The sequence below is a fragment of the Drosophila virilis genome, chromosome X (assembly GCF_030788295.1).
Source record: "Drosophila virilis strain 15010-1051.87 chromosome X, Dvir_AGI_RSII-ME, whole genome shotgun sequence".
In the NCBI taxonomy this organism is placed as follows: domain Eukaryota; kingdom Metazoa; phylum Arthropoda; class Insecta; order Diptera; family Drosophilidae; genus Drosophila; species Drosophila virilis.
Window position 1 is genome coordinate 11,117,065 of NC_091543.1, and position 19,628 is coordinate 11,136,692.

Below are 19,628 nucleotides of genomic sequence, written 5' to 3' on the forward strand. Positions count from 1 at the left end.
GAAAGTATTTACGTGAGGATAGTGCACAGGTAAAGGCTTATCAGGTGAAATTAAATATGGTTGGGTCAAAGGGAATATGAACCAACTAAACTAATCATATAGTAGTAGTCCGGATGCCTATAAAACTGCTCTGACTTAATTTGAGATATATAATAAAAGATCGTAATTGGAAAGTCGTATCGTTGTCAAGGCTCCAGATGCACTCGACGAAGAATTATTAATGCGACTATCAAGAGTTAATATATATTGTCAGATCAGATCATAAATATAGCCCGGCACTATTTGCACATATAAAGGCAATACAGGATATTTGATTAATGTAACATTCGTATATATATTTTACATTCGTGTGCAATGTACGATTTACATAGGTGTTCACGACTGCGCAAGCTATTACAATGAACTTTTTAGATTTGGAAAGGTTTACATATATAGAAAAAAAAAAAATATATATATATATATATATATTGGCTTAACGAGCTAAAGAAAATCTGCATCGCATTTCAATTCAGGTCGCCATTTTCTTAGGTTTCTTTCGTGTCTGCTTTGCGGATGTTGTGGGCGCATCCTCGTCCATGGGCTTGTCCTCTTCGGGCTTCTCCTCAACTTTGATGCGCTTGCCAGCCTTGACCTCATCTTTGCTTGGCTGCGTCTCGATGACGCGCTTCTTGGGCATCTGGAAGCTGCCACGGCCAGCCGCACGCTCCGACTCCTCGATGCTGTATGGCTCCATTTCGAGCGCCTTTAGACGCCGTTTGTGCACCTTGGTGCGAAAGTGCGCCTGCATCGATCTGTCGTCGATGAAGTACTTGGCACAGTGCACGCAGTAGAACTGCGCGAAGCCCGGCTTATCCAGGTCCACGTTCTGGTTTATTAGCTCGCCGCTGCGTGTGCGCAGATCGTCATCGATTTGGTCGAGATCCCTGCGACGATTGCGTACACGCCAGCGACGCTGCAGGTGCGTGTCGCCATAGTGCATCTTTTTGCGCTTTTGTACCATACCCATCTTGAGGCTTTCTTTTTGAAATGAAATTGACAACAAGAAGAAAAAAAAACAAGCTGTCTCGGCTGCACGTGGTATTTGTTTTGACCACTTTTCTGGGGCGTGCAGCAACTGATGTCTGAGCGGCACTTCCAATATGCTTAGGCATAAGAGTTACAGTTAGAACAAGAATTAAGCAGCAATATTCAATTATTTACACACCTTGTAGCACCTTTATAAACAACGTTTCCTTTCGTTTCGTTATTTACTGCGCATAAATAGTTATTTAACTAAATCTGTTGGGTGCACACTGTAGCGGCTAATGGGTGAGCGGTGGTGTGTACACACTGTATACAAAACATAAAACATCTGTGTAAATACAACACAGCTGTTTTAAATATTTAATGCTTTTGCTTTTGCCATTGCTATGATATAATATTGTGCTATATTTGTAAATAAATTTCAAAATTTTGGGATTTCGGTCATAACGCGATTTTCGTTAAACACTGTATTTGCGAAACGCGCATTTCCGCTATCGATAAGTAGAAATTCGTACAAAAATCGATAACAAAACAATCGGCTTGTCGAAAAGCTCAGCAATCGTTGTCAACGATGGTGCCATGAAGGAGGTGGTATTTTAATCGTGCGAACAAGTTGTCTGCGGGCGGACGTGCGCATTTTGGTTGTATTTTTTTTAATATCAGTACGGAAAAAACAAGTAAATAAAGCATTTTTTTTTTTTTTTTTTTCAAATAAACAATAAGCCGATTATAGTCCGATAATGCAACAAAGTTGTGCATAAGCCAGCGAAGCACACACAGTTAAATGAAAGTGTATTTGATATGTGATTAAATAACGTTGACAGTGCGGTTTTTCTATAAATTGTATTTTTTCCTTTATCTTATTATGTTGAGTGTTAAGCGAACAGAGTGCAGTAAACATTGGCATTATTGTTATGCTCATGATTAGACCACCTGCAAACAATTGCCGTTGTCGCCGCCGTCGTCGTTGTTGTTGTCGTGAACGTTGCTTTTGATTGTTCAATTATGCCGTTATGAACAGCTGTTCTGATTGTGCATCTCTCTGAGGTTGCAAGCACGGCATGCGAAAACGCAACTACAATAAATATGACTTGCCGGGTCCCTGTGTGCGTGTGTGTGTGTGTGTGTGTGTGTAGGCATATTTAAACAGTGATTACACTCCCAAAAAATAAAAAAATTAAAAAGAAAAACCTGTATCGCTTATTTATTACCGATTTCTGTTTCAGCTTTGCACATTCCCTCGAGTTATTTTTTATATACCGGCTTATTCTTGTTCGTATTTGTATTCGCAATTGCTGGCGCAGCAGACAACCATAGTGCAGTAAGTAGAATTACTTATATATATCCATATGTATACACAATAACACAATGTAATTGTTGCAGTAGTTGCTTTTAATACCACACTTATCAATAAATAAAAGAACGTGCGAGGCCCGTTTATCAGTGGGCGCTGTTGCCTCGCTCGTTAATCAGTCGATTCGCTATTTAACAGTTATTCGCATCCACACGGACAGACACGCATAACGTGCACACTTACAGTCGTCACGTGCGTCTGTATGTGTGTTGATATTTAAATCTCTTTTGCTTTGTGATCAATTGTCTCGCAACTCGAATGTAGCGCGCACTGTGACGTAACAGGCACACACACACACACACACACACACACACACACACACAATCACACAAAAGCTTGCCTCTGTAGCACATCTCCCTCCCCCCGCCGCGCACCGTAGCCAAGCCTTTTTGTCAATGCAAATGAACGCACTCCCAAATATGCACCAATCACAGTCTCCCACTGGTCAGCTGTCATAGAGTTGCTCTCTTGATTTACTCTCTTCTGCTCTCGCTCTCGCTGGCTCAGTGTTGCCCAAACAAGTTTCCACATGAAAAACGATTACAATTGCAAGTGTTTGCATAGCGATGCATAATGGATCGAATGTCTTCTGCGTTAAGTTTAAATGCGATTTCTACGCGAAGCTGAAACTTACAGCAGCAGGAGATTTATTAAAGTATGATAGATTCAATAAATAGCCATGAATGCAAATCTTGAATTATGCATGTATGCATGCAAATGTCTATCGATCTAGTTTCCTTTTATGATAACAAATAGCATGTCATATTAATGAAAGTTGTGAGCATAATCAAGGGATATACATTTATATTTCCACTGTCCATAAATATCAGTGCGACAAGCACTCAGAGTTGCTAATGGGAGCTGCTAATGTACCCAGCTGAAAACGAAAGTCTTTGCTCGAGAAAGAGACACACTGAAATAAGGGAGAGAAAAAACACGGTTATATTTTGTATTTTTTCTTCTTCTTCTTCTTTGTATTGCAAAAGCCCGTTACCATTTACCGTTTAGCGTTTAGCTGATCTTTGATTCGTCACGGGGATTGTTGCGCAATTCGAATGGCAAATTTACCAGTTAGTTGCTTAAAGTAACAATTCGAAACGAAAATAAGTTATAAGTTATGTTATGTCTGTAGTTTGAGTCGAGTTTTGTAATTTTAGCTAATGCCGTTGATTTATATCTATATGTGTTTTGGATTACAATACAGTCCCTTTAAATAATAAATGTCTGTTTTGTTTGGCTGGGAAAGATGCCCGAAGGACTATGCATAACGGCAAACACATGTGGAGTAACATTGAGGGCGTGGCAAATGCCAAAGCCAGTATTAAGCCAAAAATCCTGAATCCCTTCCCATAAAGAGAGTGTGCTGGGCGAGGAGGAGAGGAGCATCAAATCAAGACTCTTGTATCACACGATCCAAAATAGAAAAAGGAAAGAAAAATCATTTACAACTTTTTATCTATTGGTATGTTAATAATGAATCTAGCATCGACTTCTAGACAAATCCTTCAGTTATTATAGATCGATTTATCGTAAAAAGAAAAAGAAGAACAAGAGGTTCTAGTCGGGAGCTCCCGACTAGGGGATACCCTGAACCCTCTTCTTCCAACATCAAATGCATGTATATATTCTATTTTAGTAGCAATATGTCAAGTTTGGGGACTCTAGCTCTTATTATTTACCAAAATTGCCCAAAAAAACAGAATATCGATATCGATTTTTATCGATTGCTTGTAACGGAGTAAGTTATCGATTATCGGAAACAAACTCGATCTGCGCAGGCACAAGGAGCACTTACATCTAAAATTTCTATAGCTATAATCTATAGCTCTTATCTGTTCTGAGATCCTTGCGTTCATACATACATAGCTAAATATATATGCATATATATTTTACAAAATAGTTTATAGCGAATGAGCTTTTGTAATTGATAGATTCTATATACGATATATAGCTAGAATTGTCTGCTAGATTGTTGCTTTTTTTGCAGTTCCATCTATCTGTATCTATGTATTTGGACGTAAGATTCATTTTGAATATTATAAATAAAAAATGCATTCAAGTAGCTTCATCGAAAGGTTCAACTCAGAGTTTTAAGTAGAGACTACTTGAAGGCGAGCCCAAAACAATTGCGGCCAAGCAACCTGTTGGGCCAGTCAAAGAGACTCGGCCAGCTTCAAGGTGAACGTCTATTTGGCACTCAAATCGGTTCGGAAACAGATATATACATATATATATAGAGAGAGAGGGGGGGATAGAGAGGCAGAGAATTGATCATATAGCTGCATCGTTGGAGAATGGGGCTGGTATTCATTGAGGGCTGAGCTTATCTTTGGCATTCTTTCACATTGTTTTCTTTCTAATTTTTATTTATTGCGGTTGGGTTTTTTTTTTATATGTGCCGAGCTACGCTTAAAGCTCTTGCGATTCGGAACTCGTTTTATTTCACTTAGTTTTTTATTATTTCTGATCCATAGCCCGGATACGTTGAGTCTCGTGACTCAGGTGAGGCAGGTTTAGTTTGGTTTAGTTTTTCCAACATTTGCCAATTGCCAAAGCGAGCCGAGATATTTCATCTATTGTTGAAACCGGCTTTTCGACTGAAAAAAAACGGGCTGCGCCGCGGAGAGAGAGAGAGGGGGGGGGGGGGAGAGGGGTACCTGGCGAAAAACGTGAGCCACAGGCATTTCCCCAAAGCGAACATTACGAAAGGTATTCCACAAAACAGTCAAGCGAATGTAGATTAAATACAGAGAACATATAAAAAACTTATCTGCGATCGTAAAAAACAAGTATAACCAGAGAAAGAGAGAGAGAGAGCGAGAGGGAGAGCGAGCGAGAGAGAGATAATAGCTCGCAGCGATTCTAGATGTGTGACGTTTAAATATATTCATCTATATATAAATATATAGTATATAGTATTTGATATAAAGCGCGTATGGTAATTCCCCATAAATCGCGTTGCGAACGAATTACCATAAATGTGCGACCTTTGGAATGCCTATGCTTAAGTACAGTGAAGGCTCGCCTGAGCGAACGCAACCATAAAGAGAGAGAGAGAGAAAAGAGTGCTGTGCGGCCTGGCTGCCTTGTGCACATACATTAACGCATGCTGTGCTACTTTTTACCAACGCCCCGGGCTCTATGTAACGCTTCGGTGCTTATGATCCGATCTATTTGCGATTTTTAGGACTCGTCTTTCGCTTTTGTAGGAACTGAGAGCATGTATCCAAAAATTGTATACATATCAAATAGCTCTTTCTATTTCTAGTTTCTAAAGTTAGCATAGATTTATCAATGTTAAAGAACGGATAAGAGATTTTGATAAGCCTTGCTGTTCGTTAAGCTGGCCATTCACTGTATGTACTCCCTTGTCTGCATATGGCACCCTCTTTTCACATTGTGCCTGATATTGTCGTGCACATTGCGCTAATTGCGCTTGTAGCTTGGCGCTATCAAAAAACAAACCACAGACAAACCGAACACCCTAATGCACCTTATCATATATTTGTATTTTGCTGCCTTTCTGATATGCGATATCTGAGTGTGTGTGTATCTGTGTGTGTGTGTGTGTATGCGGTCACAAATGGCACAACAAGTGTCGTGCCTCAATCTGAAATTCGGCTCATTGCAGTTGGGCCCCCCGGCCTTGAAATAAAGCAGGCGGCAGGAGGCGTCTGCCACGCCTCGAAAGCGGCATTTGCGGTAAGCCGAAGCCAAATTGTTGTTGATAAAGTCGGATATGAATATATACACTATAAATAGCTAGGCGGGACAGTTGAACACGCTGTATTCCAAAAAAGACCGAAAGGGAAAGTAAATTGTGTTTACCCAAATAAATATTGTTGCTGTTATCGATAACATATCGAGCTTGGGTACGTGATGAATCGTTTGCTGCGCAGCAAATATCTAGAGATATTATTTGAAAAGCATTCGGTAAAAGTTCACATGTGAAAAGAAGTTTTTGATATGCAATTGCGGACAAATTGCTTAATTAATATATTGCTATGTGTTATCGATAAACAGCAGAACATGGCCATGTGGTTTATCGTATGTTGCAACATGAATATCGACAGATTATTTATATACCATTAAGATATGGTACAAATGTTGTTAAACTGCAATTGAGTTAAACAAAGAAAGAAACTGTTGCTGTTATCGATAACTAGCAAGAGACCATTGCTGTTATCGATAACTATAAATCGATAACAGTCAGAGTTAGTGTGCGTGATTTATCGCTATCAAGTTAACTTTTCTAGGGTATTTCGCGGCCAATAACTATTGAGCGCTTGTACAAGCGATTATCGATTAAATATAAGTTTCAATTGAAGCTGGATGCTTTCTCCACGCTCCACGCTCCACGCTGGATGCTTTATACGCACGCCGAGTTATGCTGAATATATTTCAATTAATTCGTATGAACGCCGCACAGGAATGCATGACCTTTGTGTGCGTGGAGCAATGGGCAACTGGGCGGGGCGTGGCGAGGCGTAGTAGTGGGTCATTTGGGTACTTTCTAAGCTCAATCGGATTGAGCTGCTGCTGCTGTTGCTGGCGGGTGAAAGGTGCCGCGCCATTTGATTGCGGGAAGTGAATGAATTACTTTCTAGTTGGACAGCGGGAGACCGAAACATTGCCGGATTTGTAATTGTTATACCCCGTTAACAATTGCCACCAACGAGTCCATGAGGCATATCAAAGTTCTTGAGTCGAATCTGCAGCCCATCGTCAAATGCTGTAGATCTCTTAACGTTCCCCGATAAATCGATAAATATCGATTTTGCAAACTTGGCATAACTGGAAGTCGATCTGAGCTGGAGCTATCCAACTTGTTAGTTAGCTTCTTGTAGAGCATACCTAGAAGATCTGGAATATATTGCAGCTGTATGCAAAATTGATTAGAGTTACTTCAAGGGTATCTGGCAGTCGAGCACTTGCTATAAGTTTTGACTACATCTCATGTTTTTGACTTTCAACTTTCACCGCAGATATTAACACGGCCCTAGATATATATCAGCTGGCGAAATGGACGCACACGCACATCACAGCGCACCCAATGTTGGTGAGTAGCCCTTGGTCCCAAGAGATGCCAAGTGACAGAACGTAGCCTCGATTGCCCAAACAGAACTGATTGACCATTCCATGCACGGACACGATCACGCGAACATGCATCACGATCACGAGCACATGGGCCTGGACGCGACCACGCTGAGTCCGCCGCTGGCGACGCCGCACGGGGATCTGGCCATGGGCATGCATGCTGGCCATCATCATGGCGGCGGCGGTGGCGGCGGCACAGGCACCGGCATGGAGCACATGATGTCGATGGCGGTAAGTGGCCAGCATGTGAAACTGTTTGGCCATTTGCTAATAATGCACCCCCCCCATCCCAGTTCCATTTTGGCTACAATGAGACAATCCTGTTCTCGTGGTGGCACATCGAGACGGTTGCCGGCCTGATCGGCTCCATGATAGCCATCTTTCTGCTGGCGCTGCTCTACGAGGGCCTCAAATACTATCGCGAGTATCTGTTCTGGAAGACGTACAATCTGCTCGAGTATCGGCCGGTGACGGGACCGCAACGCAATCCGGAGGCGCCGCGTCTGCCCACGCCCGCCGCCCATGCCGCACCATCGCCCGTGCAGTGAGTATTGCGGCTTTTAGTTTTTTATTGTTTCCTCTCAAGTTTCAGTTCGATGTTTGAGTGCCTGTGTGCCACTGTGCCTGTGTACCACTGTGCCGTTTGATTTATGCTCTGTATATATTAATTCTAATGCTTACTCTTATATCATATATATCTCTCTCTCTCTCTCTCTCTTATCTCTCCGTCTCTTTCTCTCGTTGCCGTTTACCGTTATTATATGCGTCTCTTGTGTGTATCATACGCTTTTCGCCTGCGCGCCCATCATCTGCGCCATGTAAATTATGCTCATCATCTTATGAAAATATCCACAACAATAATGTACAAAATCCAACAACGATATAAACTAATAACAATAACTATTAATTCTATTTAAATCAAATTATTAATGATTACTTGAAAAAACAACAACAACGAAACCAACGCAACCAACAAATCGACGCTTACAATTTAATAACGATAACGATAACAATTTGATATTGATTTCCCTTCCAACTGTATTCGTACACACGCACGCACGCACGCACACGGACGTACTCGAACTCGTACACGCAACCGTTAACCGTTACCGTTAATTGTGAACACGCCCCCAAAAACCGCATCGTACGTATGTATGTGTGCATATGCATGCGCCCAGATACGTTGGCGAAGTTGTGCACAAACAACCGTAAGTATCCCAAGCCACGCCCCCCCCCCCCCCTGAAAATGTAGTCATAAATGAAAACGTTTCCATTTACATATTTAACTATAATATCGGATTACCTTTATCGTCTATATAGTATATATATCGGTTGCACATCTAATTAACGATCTATCTTAAGTGTATCCGTTTTTTTTTTGTTTTCTTCATTTTTTTTTTATGGTCCGTTTAAAACAAACTCGCGTCTGATTAGCCGGATGAGAAATCGCAACTTGATACCCTTGATACGAGCACTTGATACCCAGATATCATCAGTCCAATTAACAATTAGTGACTAAGTCAATTTGCACTAATGCGTAACGCAATTCCAATTCGCACACTAATCTTGTAGCTAGATTGTGCACCTCAAAAGTAGTTGTAGCCTTTTAGACTAAATGGAACATGTAATCTTACATAATCGAACATAACCACACTTTTGGCTGCAGTTATATTGTTTTTGTGCAGCCCTGGGCTTGGCAATTTTCTTCTTCTAGATAGTTTGCTTGCTAGAAATACAGTAAAAAGTCTCTTGATAAACAATTTCTTGAAACTCGAAAAAAAAACGTACATTATCTTGAATTCTACATATTTTAATTTACTAATATTCGCAATATTCGTAAATCTTAGCCATATATCAAATGTATTTACTGTGTAGACAGCGTTCACTGTAAATAAAAGTATTTATGTATTCAATTTTTCGTAGAGCAGCTCGTTTACGTAGTTTTATTCCGCATTTATCGATAGGCAATTATCGATAACTTGCTCAAGTGTGAACTTGTTTCGATTAAAAGCAAATAAACTAGAACTCGTAGATTCCTCCAAACGTAAGTAGTTTTTGTTCGCATTTATCGATAGACAGTTATCGATAACTTTTGTAAGTGTTAACTCGTTTCGATTAAAAGCAAATAACCTAGAAACTAGTAGATCCTTCCAAGCTCCAAAAATTGTTGTACATTTTGTTTCTGTTAATTTATGTTTATGTTTCTGTTTTTGTTTATGTTACCCCAATAACACATACTTTTTTCTTGTCGTGGGGGCTAAAATCGGGCTGGCTTGATATCGAAACTGATCGAATGTTAAATGCGTTTATGTGCCACACAGACCGACAATGCTGTCCATCAATCATCTGTACCAGACGCTGCTGCACGTGCTCCAGGTGACGCTCTCCTTCCTGCTAATGCTGATCTTCATGACATACAATGTGTGGCTCTGCATGATGGTGGTGCTGGGCGCCGGCGTTGGATACTTTCTCTTCTGCTGGAAGAAATCGGTAATTGTCGATGTCACCGAGCACTGTCACTAGCAGCCGCCCATCTGCCCAACCGGGGAGGCGATCCACTCCCACTCTAGCCGGCTGTGTCTCACCCACGACGGAATGTCGCCATGATCAGCCGGCGCCCGCCCGACCCTGCAGTCGCAATTCCTGCTGCAAGCTGAATGCCCCATTTTCTCGAAATGCCCAACCCCCAAACCCTCCCCCCCCACACACACACACACACAAACACACCCACACACTCACACATTTTTAGGTATTAACATATATGTTTATCCGTGCAACGCGCATTTGCCAGCACTCAAATTTTTATAACTGTGAAATTTTTTCAAGAAATCTAAGCGACAAGAAAATACTGCATACAAACAACAACAACAACAAACCAGTTGCTACGGGCACACTTTTTTTTTTGCACACAACAAACGAAACTTTGAGGTTAAGTGAAAAGTGCAGCGAACAAAAGACGAGCAAATTCTTAAAAATTGCCCAGCAAAATAATAATTGTAAAAATTGTAAAAAGCAAACAAAACAAACAAAAAATGAGTAAACTGTTAGTTAGCCAAAATTTATCTCAATTGCTCAATTGCCGATTGGAGCGTCCGGGTTTGAACCACTTTTTTTTTTCTTTTGTTTGGTTTCACTCTACATTTGTTTTCTTGAAATATTTATCTATATATTATGCCCATAATTATACCTATACCTATGCTTATATTTTACACAAAAATCTGTTAAAAAATTCATTTTTTTTTTTTTACATAAATATATATTATTATTATGTATTTTATTTGCTTAAAAGTCAAACAAAATGTTTCGTATTTGCCGCCCCCCTCAAACATTATGAATTTATTGATGGCTCTGGCGACCTTTCCATATTTCAATATTTATTTGTTGGCTGGCTCGAGGTCCGTGTTTGTTAAAACAAACAATGAAAAACAATTTTATTCAATTCTCTTCCGATATATTTCGGTTGCACATCGGCAAACCGTCTTCAGGGCACTAACACCAAGATACAAAAAACAATTAACAATTATAATACAATAAATTAAACATTATTTCGAACATTTTACATACATTATTTTACACGTCTGCGCTTTTTGACGTGGAGATTGTTACTGAGGTTGTTTGACTGTTTAAGAGGTGTCTGTACAAGTGAGCGCAATTTTCTGTGTCTGTCTTGTAGTTTAGTCGTTTGTAGGTTGGTGTGTTAATTATGTGTAGCATTTCCAATGTGTGTCGCTTGTTATAGTGTTGTTCTTGTTGTAAGATTGTTGTTTCATCAAAATTTGGTGTGTGGTTGCTTCTTATACAATGGGTCATAAGTGCTGTTTTCTGTATATTATTTTGATGTCTTAGTTTGAAGTCCGATTTATGTTGACTAATCCTTGTTTTTAGCTTCGATTTTGTTGTACCTATGTAGACACTATTGCACTTGTTGTTGTTATCCCCGCCACATGGTATTTGGTAAACGACGTTGCTTTTTTCGATCATCGGGATTTTCGACTTTATCTTGTTGAAGAATTTTTGTAATGTATTCGTCGGTTTGTGTGCTACTTTTATATCTTGTTTGTTATAACAGTCTGAGTTTGTGAGGCGTTCTGATAGTCGTGGTACATATATTAGTGATTTGTATATTTTAGCAGGTTCTGTTGGCTTTTTTCTTTCGATTTGTCGTCTTTTTAATAATGTTTTGATTATATTTGGGGGGAAGTCATTTTTGGTCAAAAGTTCTTTGATTTCATGTTCAATTTCTTTGTGGTATATTGTGTCCGATATTTTCATCATTCTATTCATACAGCCTAGTGCTGTATTGATTATCATACTCTTTGGGTGGTTTGAATTGAAGTTGAGTATTCGTCCGGAGGCTATGGGTTTCCTATACCACTTTATTTTGAGTGTGTTGTCCATTCTGCTTACAATAGAGTCTAAAAATGGTAATTTCCCGTCCTTTTCTAATTCCATTGTAAATTTTATCTGTTTGTGGAAGGAATTCAATTCTTTTAGAATATTTTCCACGTCTATTTTGTTCGTTATGGCAAAAAGGTCATCTACATATTTGGTCAAGAGTCTTGGTTTTATTTTTAATTTATCTGTAATCTTGTCCAACAGTTCCTCCATTAATATATCTGCGATTACTGGGGAAGCCGGTGATCCCATTGGCATTCCCTTAAGTTGTGTGTATATTTTGTCTTCGTATTTGAAATATCTGTTTTCCTGTATGCAAAATCTAACTATGTCCATAAATAGTTGTTTCGGTATATTCGTGTGCTCTTCTAATTTGGTCCATTTTTGTCTTATTGTGTCAAGTGCTAATTCTATTGGTATGCTGGGAAATAAGGATACTACGTCAAAAGATACTAATGTTTCCTCTTCTCTAATCTGGGAGTTGTTGACTCTGTCTTTAAAATCTACCGCGTTCTTGATGTTGTACCTAGAGTCCATTGTCAGATTTTTTAATATTTGTATTATATATTTGCACAGCCCGTAAGATGGAGATCCTATGGAAGAACATATTGGTCTCAGTGGAGTTCCTTCCTTGTGTATTTTTGGTAGTCCATATATCCTCGGAGGTACCGCTGTTGTTGTAGTCATCTTATTTCTTTCGTCCTTTGAAATAAGACCCATCTTGAATAATTGTGCTACGAAGGTGTTATTCTTTGTCTGTAGTCTTGATGTCGGATCCAGTCTCAATGTTCTATACGCGCATAAGTCGTCTAAAATATTTGTCATTTTATTTTTATATTCATCCTCATCCATTGCTACGGTTTTGTTGCCCTTATCCGACGATAGAATTTTAATATTTATATTTTCTTTCAGTAATTTTCGTGTCTGTTCCACTGTGTCCAGTATTGCTCGATCCCTACTGTTTTGGTTGTTCTTGGTTTTATGCTCTTTGACTAACAAAGAGAATTTTGTGCGCGCCGACTCTTGTGTTTCCTTTTCTTTTATTGTTTGCACTAGCTCCTCACCGTCTGCGATGTATTTCAAGAGAGGAAAATCTCTCTTGCTGATTGGGAGAGCGAACTTCGGCCCTTTTGCGAGTAACGCTACGACGTTTGGCGGGAATTCTATTTTTGTTTTGTTTACAAACCACTCTCTTTGCGTGTTGTTATCCGCTAAGGCTAGGTTCCGTTGATCTCGTAACTTATCGTGTTTCGTTTCTTGTCTTTTCTTGAGTGTTGTTGTTATTTTGTTTTCTATATTTCTCTCGCTCTCAAAAAACGCTTTTGCGTCATCTGTGGTCATCAGTTGTTCTATGTTTGTTTTTGCTTTTTCCATATGTTTTGTTTGTTCTTGTAATAGGTTGTGTTTGTGTTTTATAAGTAAGTTTAATATTTTGGTATGGTAAAAATGTGTGTGTCTAGTCAATGTTCTTGTTATGTCAGGGTGGGTTTTATTGTCAGTGGTCAGTATGGTCAAATGCTGTGTCAAGTTTTTGATGAAGTTAGGTATTAAATTTGATTTTCTACATTTTAACAAAAATTTTAAACTAGATTTAAGTTTAGTTAATTTTACCAGTGTTAGTTGGAATTTATTAATTGTTCTTTTCGAATCCTTGTATTTAGTTTTTATTTTTGCGTAGCTCATGTTGGTTGCTGTGCATACGGCGTGCCTTCCGTTGATATTTATTGATGGCTCTGGCGACCTTTCCATATTTCAATATTTATTTGTTGGCTGGCTCGAGGTCCGTGTTTGTTAAAACAAACAATGAAAAACAATTTTATTCAATTCTCTTCCGATATATTTCGGTTGCACATCGGCAAACCGTCTTCAGGGCACTAACACCAAGATACAAAAAACAATTAACAATTATAATACAATAAATTAAACATTATTTCGAACATTTTACATACATTATTTTACACGTCTGCGCTTTTTGACGTGGAGATTGTTACTGAGGTTGTTTGACTGTTTAAGAGGTGTCTGTACAAGTGAGCGCAATTTTCTGTGTCTGTCTTGTAGTTTAGTCGTTTGTAGGTTGGTGTGTTAATTATGTGTAGCATTTCCAATGTGTGTCGCTTGTTATAGTGTTGTTCTTGTTGTAAGATTGTTGTTTCATCAAAATTTGGTGTGTGGTTGCTTCTTATACAATGGGTCATAAGTGCTGTTTTCTGTATATTATTTTGATGTCTTAGTTTGAAGTCCGATTTATGTTGACTAATCCTTGTTTTTAGCTTCGATTTTGTTGTACCTATGTAGACACTATTGCACTTGTTGTTGTTATCCCCGCCACATGGTATTTGGTAAACGACGTTGCTTTTTTCGATCATCGGGATTTTCGACTTTATCTTGTTGAAGAATTTTTGTAATGTATTCGTCGGTTTGTGTGCTACTTTTATATCTTGTTTGTTATAACAGTCTGAGTTTGTGAGGCGTTCTGATAGTCGTGGTACATATATTAGTGATTTGTATATTTTAGCAGGTTCTGTTGGCTTTTTTCTTTCGATTTGTCGTCTTTTTAATAATGTTTTGATTATATTTGGGGGGAAGTCATTTTTGGTCAAAAGTTCTTTGATTTCATGTTCAATTTCTTTGTGGTATATTGTGTCCGATATTTTCATCATTCTATTCATACAGCCTAGTGCTGTATTGATTATCATACTCTTTGGGTGGTTTGAATTGAAGTTGAGTATTCGTCCGGAGGCTATGGGTTTCCTATACCACTTTATTTTGAGTGTGTTGTCCATTCTGCTTACAATAGAGTCTAAAAATGGTAATTTCCCGTCCTTTTCTAATTCCATTGTAAATTTTATCTGTTTGTGGAAGGAATTCAATTCTTTTAGACAAATATTTTAGACGACTTATGCGCGTATAGAACATTGAGACTGGATCCGACATCAAGACTACAGACAAAGAATAACACCTTCGTAGCACAATTATTCAAGATGGGTCTTATTTCAAAGGACGAAAGAAATAAGATGACTACAACAACAGCGGTACCTCCGAGGATATATGGACTACCAAAAATACACAAGGAAGGAACTCCACTGAGACCAATATGTTCTTCCATAGGATCTCCATCTTACGGGCTGTGCAAATATATAATACAAATATTAAAAAATCTGACAATGGACTCTAGGTACAACATCAAGAACGCGGTAGATTTTAAAGACAGAGTCAACAACTCCCAGATTAGAGAAGAGGAAACATTAGTATCTTTTGACGTAGTATCCTTATTTCCCAGCATACCAATAGAATTAGCACTTGACACAATAAGACAAAAATGGACCAAATTAGAAGAGCACACGAATATACCGAAACAACTATTTATGGACATAGTTAGATTTTGCATACAGGAAAACAGATATTTCAAATACGAAGACAAAATATACACACAACTTAAGGGAATGCCAATGGGATCACCGGCTTCCCCAGTAATCGCAGATATATTAATGGAGGAACTGTTGGACAAGATTACAGATAAATTAAAAATAAAACCAAGACTCTTGACCAAATATGTAGATGACCTTTTTGCCATAACGAACAAAATAGACGTGGAAAATATTCTAAAAGAATTGAATTCCTTCCACAAACAGATAAAATTTACAATGGAATTAGAAAAGGACGGGAAATTACCATTTTTAGACTCTATTGTAAGCAGAATGGACAACACACTCAAAATAAAGTGGTATAGGAAACCCATAGCCTCCGGACGAATACTCAACTTCAATTCAAACCACCCAAAGAGTATGATAATCAATACAGCACTAGGCTGTATGAATAGAATGATGAAAATATCGGACACAATATACCACAAAGAAATTGAACATGAAATCAAAGAACTTTTGACCAAAAATGACTTCCCCCCAAATATAATCAAAACATTATTAAAAAGACGACAAATCGAAAGAAAAAAGCCAACAGAACCTGCTAAAATATACAAATCACTAATATATGTACCACGACTATCAGAACGCCTCACAAACTCAGACTGTTATAACAAACAAGATATAAAAGTAGCACACAAACCGACGAATACATTACAAAAATTCTTCAACAAGATAAAGTCGAAAATCCCGATGATCGAAAAAAGCAACGTCGTTTACCAAATACCATGTGGCGGGGATAACAACAACAAGTGCAATAGTGTCTACATAGGTACAACAAAATCGAAGCTAAAAACAAGGATTAGTCAACATAAATCGGACTTCAAACTAAGACATCAAAATAATATACAGAAAACAGCACTTATGACCCATTGTATAAGAAGCAACCACACACCAAATTTTGATGAAACAACAATCTTACAACAAGAACAACACTATAACAAGCGACACACATTGGAAATGCTACACATAATTAACACACCAACCTACAAACGACTAAACTACAAGACAGACACAGAAAATTGCGCTCACTTGTACAGACACCTCTTAAACAGTCAAACAACCTCAGTAACAATCTCCACGTCAAAAAGCGCAGACGTGTAAAATAATGTATGTAAAATGTTCGAAATAATGTTTAATTTATTGTATTATAATTGTTAATTGTTTTTTGTATCTTGGTGTTAGTGCCCTGAAGACGGTTTGCCGATGTGCAACCGAAATATATCGGAAGAGAATTGAATAAAATTGTTTTTCATTGTTTGTTTTAACAAACACGGACCTCGAGCCAGCCAACAAATAAATATTGAAATATGGAAAGGTCGCCAGAGCCATCAATAAATATCAACGGAAGGCACGCCGTATGCACAGCAACCAACATGAGCTACGCAAAAATAAAAACTAAATACAAGGATTCGAAAAGAACAATTAATAAATTCCAACTAACACTGGTAAAATTAACTAAACTTAAATCTAGTTTAAAATTTTTGTTAAAATGTAGAAAATCAAATTTAATACCTAACTTCATCAAAAACTTGACACAGCATTTGACCATACTGACCACTGACAATAAAACCCACCCTGACATAACAAGAACATTGACTAGACACACACATTTTTACCATACCAAAATATTAAACTTACTTATAAAACACAAACACAACCTATTACAAGAACAAACAAAACATATGGAAAAAGCAAAAACAAACATAGAACAACTGATGACCACAGATGACGCAAAAGCGTTTTTTGAGAGCGAGAGAAATATAGAAAACAAAATAACAACAACACTCAAGAAAAGACAAGAAACGAAACACGATAAGTTACGAGATCAACGGAACCTAGCCTTAGCGGATAACAACACGCAAAGAGAGTGGTTTGTAAACAAAACAAAAATAGAATTCCCGCCAAACGTCGTAGCGTTACTCGCAAAAGGGCCGAAGTTCGCTCTCCCAATCAGCAAGAGAGATTTTCCTCTCTTGAAATACATCGCAGACGGTGAGGAGCTAGTGCAAACAATAAAAGAAAAGGAAACACAAGAGTCGGCGCGCACAAAATTCTCTTTGTTAGTCAAAGAGCATAAAACCAAGAACAACCAAAACAGTAGGGATCGAGCAATACTGGACACAGTGGAACAGACACGAAAATTACTGAAAGAAAATATAAATATTAAAATTCTATCGTCGGATAAGGGCAACAAAACCGTAGCAATGGATGAGGATGAATATAAAAATAAAATGACAAATATTTTAGACGACTTATGCGCGTATAGAACATTGAGACTGGATCCGACATCAAGACTACAGACAAAGAATAACACCTTCGTAGCACAATTATTCAAGATGGGTCTTATTTCAAAGGACGAAAGAAATAAGATGACTACAACAACAGCGGTACCTCCGAGGATATATGGACTACCAAAAATACACAAGGAAGGAACTCCACTGAGACCAATATGTTCTTCCATAGGATCTCCATCTTACGGGCTGTGCAAATATATAATACAAATATTAAAAAATCTGACAATGGACTCTAGGTACAACATCAAGAACGCGGTAGATTTTAAAGACAGAGTCAACAACTCCCAGATTAGAGAAGAGGAAACATTAGTATCTTTTGACGTAGTATCCTTATTTCCCAGCATACCAATAGAATTAGCACTTGACACAATAAGACAAAAATGGACCAAATTAGAAGAGCACACGAATATACCGAAACAACTATTTATGGACATAGTTAGATTTTGCATACAGGAAAACAGATATTTCAAATACGAAGACAAAATATACACACAACTTAAGGGAATGCCAATGGGATCACCGGCTTCCCCAGTAATCGCAGATATATTAATGGAGGAACTGTTGGACAAGATTACAGATAAATTAAAAATAAAACCAAGACTCTTGACCAAATATGTAGATGACCTTTTTGCCATAACGAACAAAATAGACGTGGAAAATATTCTAAAAGAATTGAATTCCTTCCACAAACAGATAAAATTTACAATGGAATTAGAAAAGGACGGGAAATTACCATTTTTAGACTCTATTGTAAGCAGAATGGACAACACACTCAAAATAAAGTGGTATAGGAAACCCATAGCCTCCGGACGAATACTCAACTTCAATTCAAACCACCCAAAGAGTATGATAATCAATACAGCACTAGGCTGTATGAATAGAATGATGAAAATATCGGACACAATATACCACAAAGAAATTGAACATGAAATCAAAGAACTTTTGACCAAAAATGACTTCCCCCCAAATATAATCAAAACATTATTAAAAAGACGACAAATCGAAAGAAAAAAGCCAACAGAACCTGCTAAAATATACAAATCACTAATATATGTACCACGACTATCAGAACGCCTCACAAACTCAGACTGTTATAACAAACAAGATATAAAAGTAGCACACAAACCGACGAATACATTACAAAAATTCTTCAACAAGATAAAGTCGAAAATCCCGATGATCGAAAAAAGCAACGTCGTTTACCAAATACCATGTGGCGGGGATAACAACAACAAGTGCAATAGTGTCTACATAGGTACAACAAAATCGAAGCTAAAAACAAGGATTAGTCAACATAAATCGGACTTCAAACTAAGACATCAAAATAATATACAGAAAACAGCACTTATGACCCATTGTATAAGAAGCAACCACACACCAAATTTTGATGAAACAACAATCTTACAACAAGAACAACACTATAACAAGCGACACACATTGGAAATGCTACACATAATTAACACACCAACCTACAAACGACTAAACTACAAGACAGACACAGAAAATTGCGCTCACTTGTACAGACACCTCTTAAACAGTCAAACAACCTCAGTAACAATCTCCACGTCAAAAAGCGCAGACGTGTAAAATAATGTATGTAAAATGTTCGAAATAATGTTTAATTTATTGTATTATAATTGTTAATTGTTTTTTGTATCTTGGTGTTAGTGCCCTGAAGACGGTTTGCCGATGTGCAACCGAAATATATCGGAAGAGAATTGAATAAAATTGTTTTTCATTGTTTGTTTTAACAAACACGGACCTCGAGCCAGCCAACAAATAAATATTATGAATTTATGTTGTTAGATGATGAGAATTCCGTTAAAATATGATATTGATAAATCACCAAATTGATATACATACATACATACATATGTATATATATATATACATATATATATACCGCTGTGCATATAGATTGCTGTAGATATTAATTATAAATGCAAATACATACAATAAATGGCAAAAACAAAATTATAATACGTATGCATAACTTATCTATACAAACAAATCAAATATATTACAATAAATATACACAAT

The 19,628-nt window shown here is 37.9% G+C and overlaps 4 protein-coding genes across 8 annotated transcripts; 2 read left to right on the plus strand and 2 right to left on the minus strand.

The window, feature by feature from the left end:
- Nucleotides 1-309: 309 nt before the first annotated feature.
- On the minus strand, nucleotides 310-1,357 carry LOC6633549 (zinc finger protein 593 homolog). The gene is made up of 2 exons (XM_002057210.4): nucleotides 1,205-1,357; nucleotides 310-1,142 (listed from the first exon to the last, which is right to left on the minus strand). Exon 2 carries the CDS (start codon nucleotides 1,004-1,006, stop codon nucleotides 509-511), a length of 498 nt encoding a protein of 165 aa, XP_002057246.1. The 5' UTR covers nucleotides 1,007-1,142; nucleotides 1,205-1,357; the 3' UTR covers nucleotides 310-508.
- A 195-nt stretch (nucleotides 1,358-1,552) lies between these two features.
- Ctr1A (Copper transporter 1A) lies at nucleotides 1,553-10,702 on the plus strand. Of its 5 annotated transcripts, none has more exons than XM_032440323.2 (7): nucleotides 1,553-1,700; nucleotides 2,250-2,344; nucleotides 7,363-7,436; nucleotides 7,482-7,705; nucleotides 7,768-8,018; nucleotides 8,653-8,682; nucleotides 9,796-10,702. In XM_032440323.2, the coding sequence occupies exons 3-7, from the start codon at nucleotides 7,400-7,402 to the stop codon at nucleotides 9,995-9,997; spliced, it is 744 nt and encodes a 247-aa protein (XP_032296214.1). In that variant the 5' UTR covers nucleotides 1,553-1,700; nucleotides 2,250-2,344; nucleotides 7,363-7,399; the 3' UTR covers nucleotides 9,998-10,702. The 5 variants fall into 5 exon arrangements, with proteins under 5 accessions (XP_032296214.1, XP_015025693.1, XP_032296217.1 ...); XM_015170207.3 differs by having other exon boundaries at nucleotides 1,554-1,700; nucleotides 7,500-7,705; nucleotides 9,796-10,699; XM_032440324.2 differs by having other exon boundaries at nucleotides 1,601-1,685.
- On the minus strand, nucleotides 10,386-14,535 carry LOC138911080 (uncharacterized). Its single transcript, XM_070208219.1, has 2 exons — nucleotides 13,819-14,535; nucleotides 10,386-13,743 (listed from the first exon to the last, which is right to left on the minus strand). The coding sequence occupies exon 2, from the start codon at nucleotides 13,616-13,618 to the stop codon at nucleotides 11,045-11,047; it is 2,574 nt and encodes an 857-aa protein (XP_070064320.1). The 5' UTR covers nucleotides 13,619-13,743; nucleotides 13,819-14,535; the 3' UTR covers nucleotides 10,386-11,044.
- Nucleotides 14,536-14,954: 419 nt separating this feature from the next.
- Nucleotides 14,955-19,628, plus strand: LOC138911079 (uncharacterized). Its single transcript, XM_070208207.1, has 2 exons — nucleotides 14,955-16,401; nucleotides 16,477-19,628. Exon 2 carries the CDS (start codon nucleotides 16,602-16,604, stop codon nucleotides 19,173-19,175), a length of 2,574 nt encoding a protein of 857 aa, XP_070064308.1. The 5' UTR covers nucleotides 14,955-16,401; nucleotides 16,477-16,601; the 3' UTR covers nucleotides 19,176-19,628.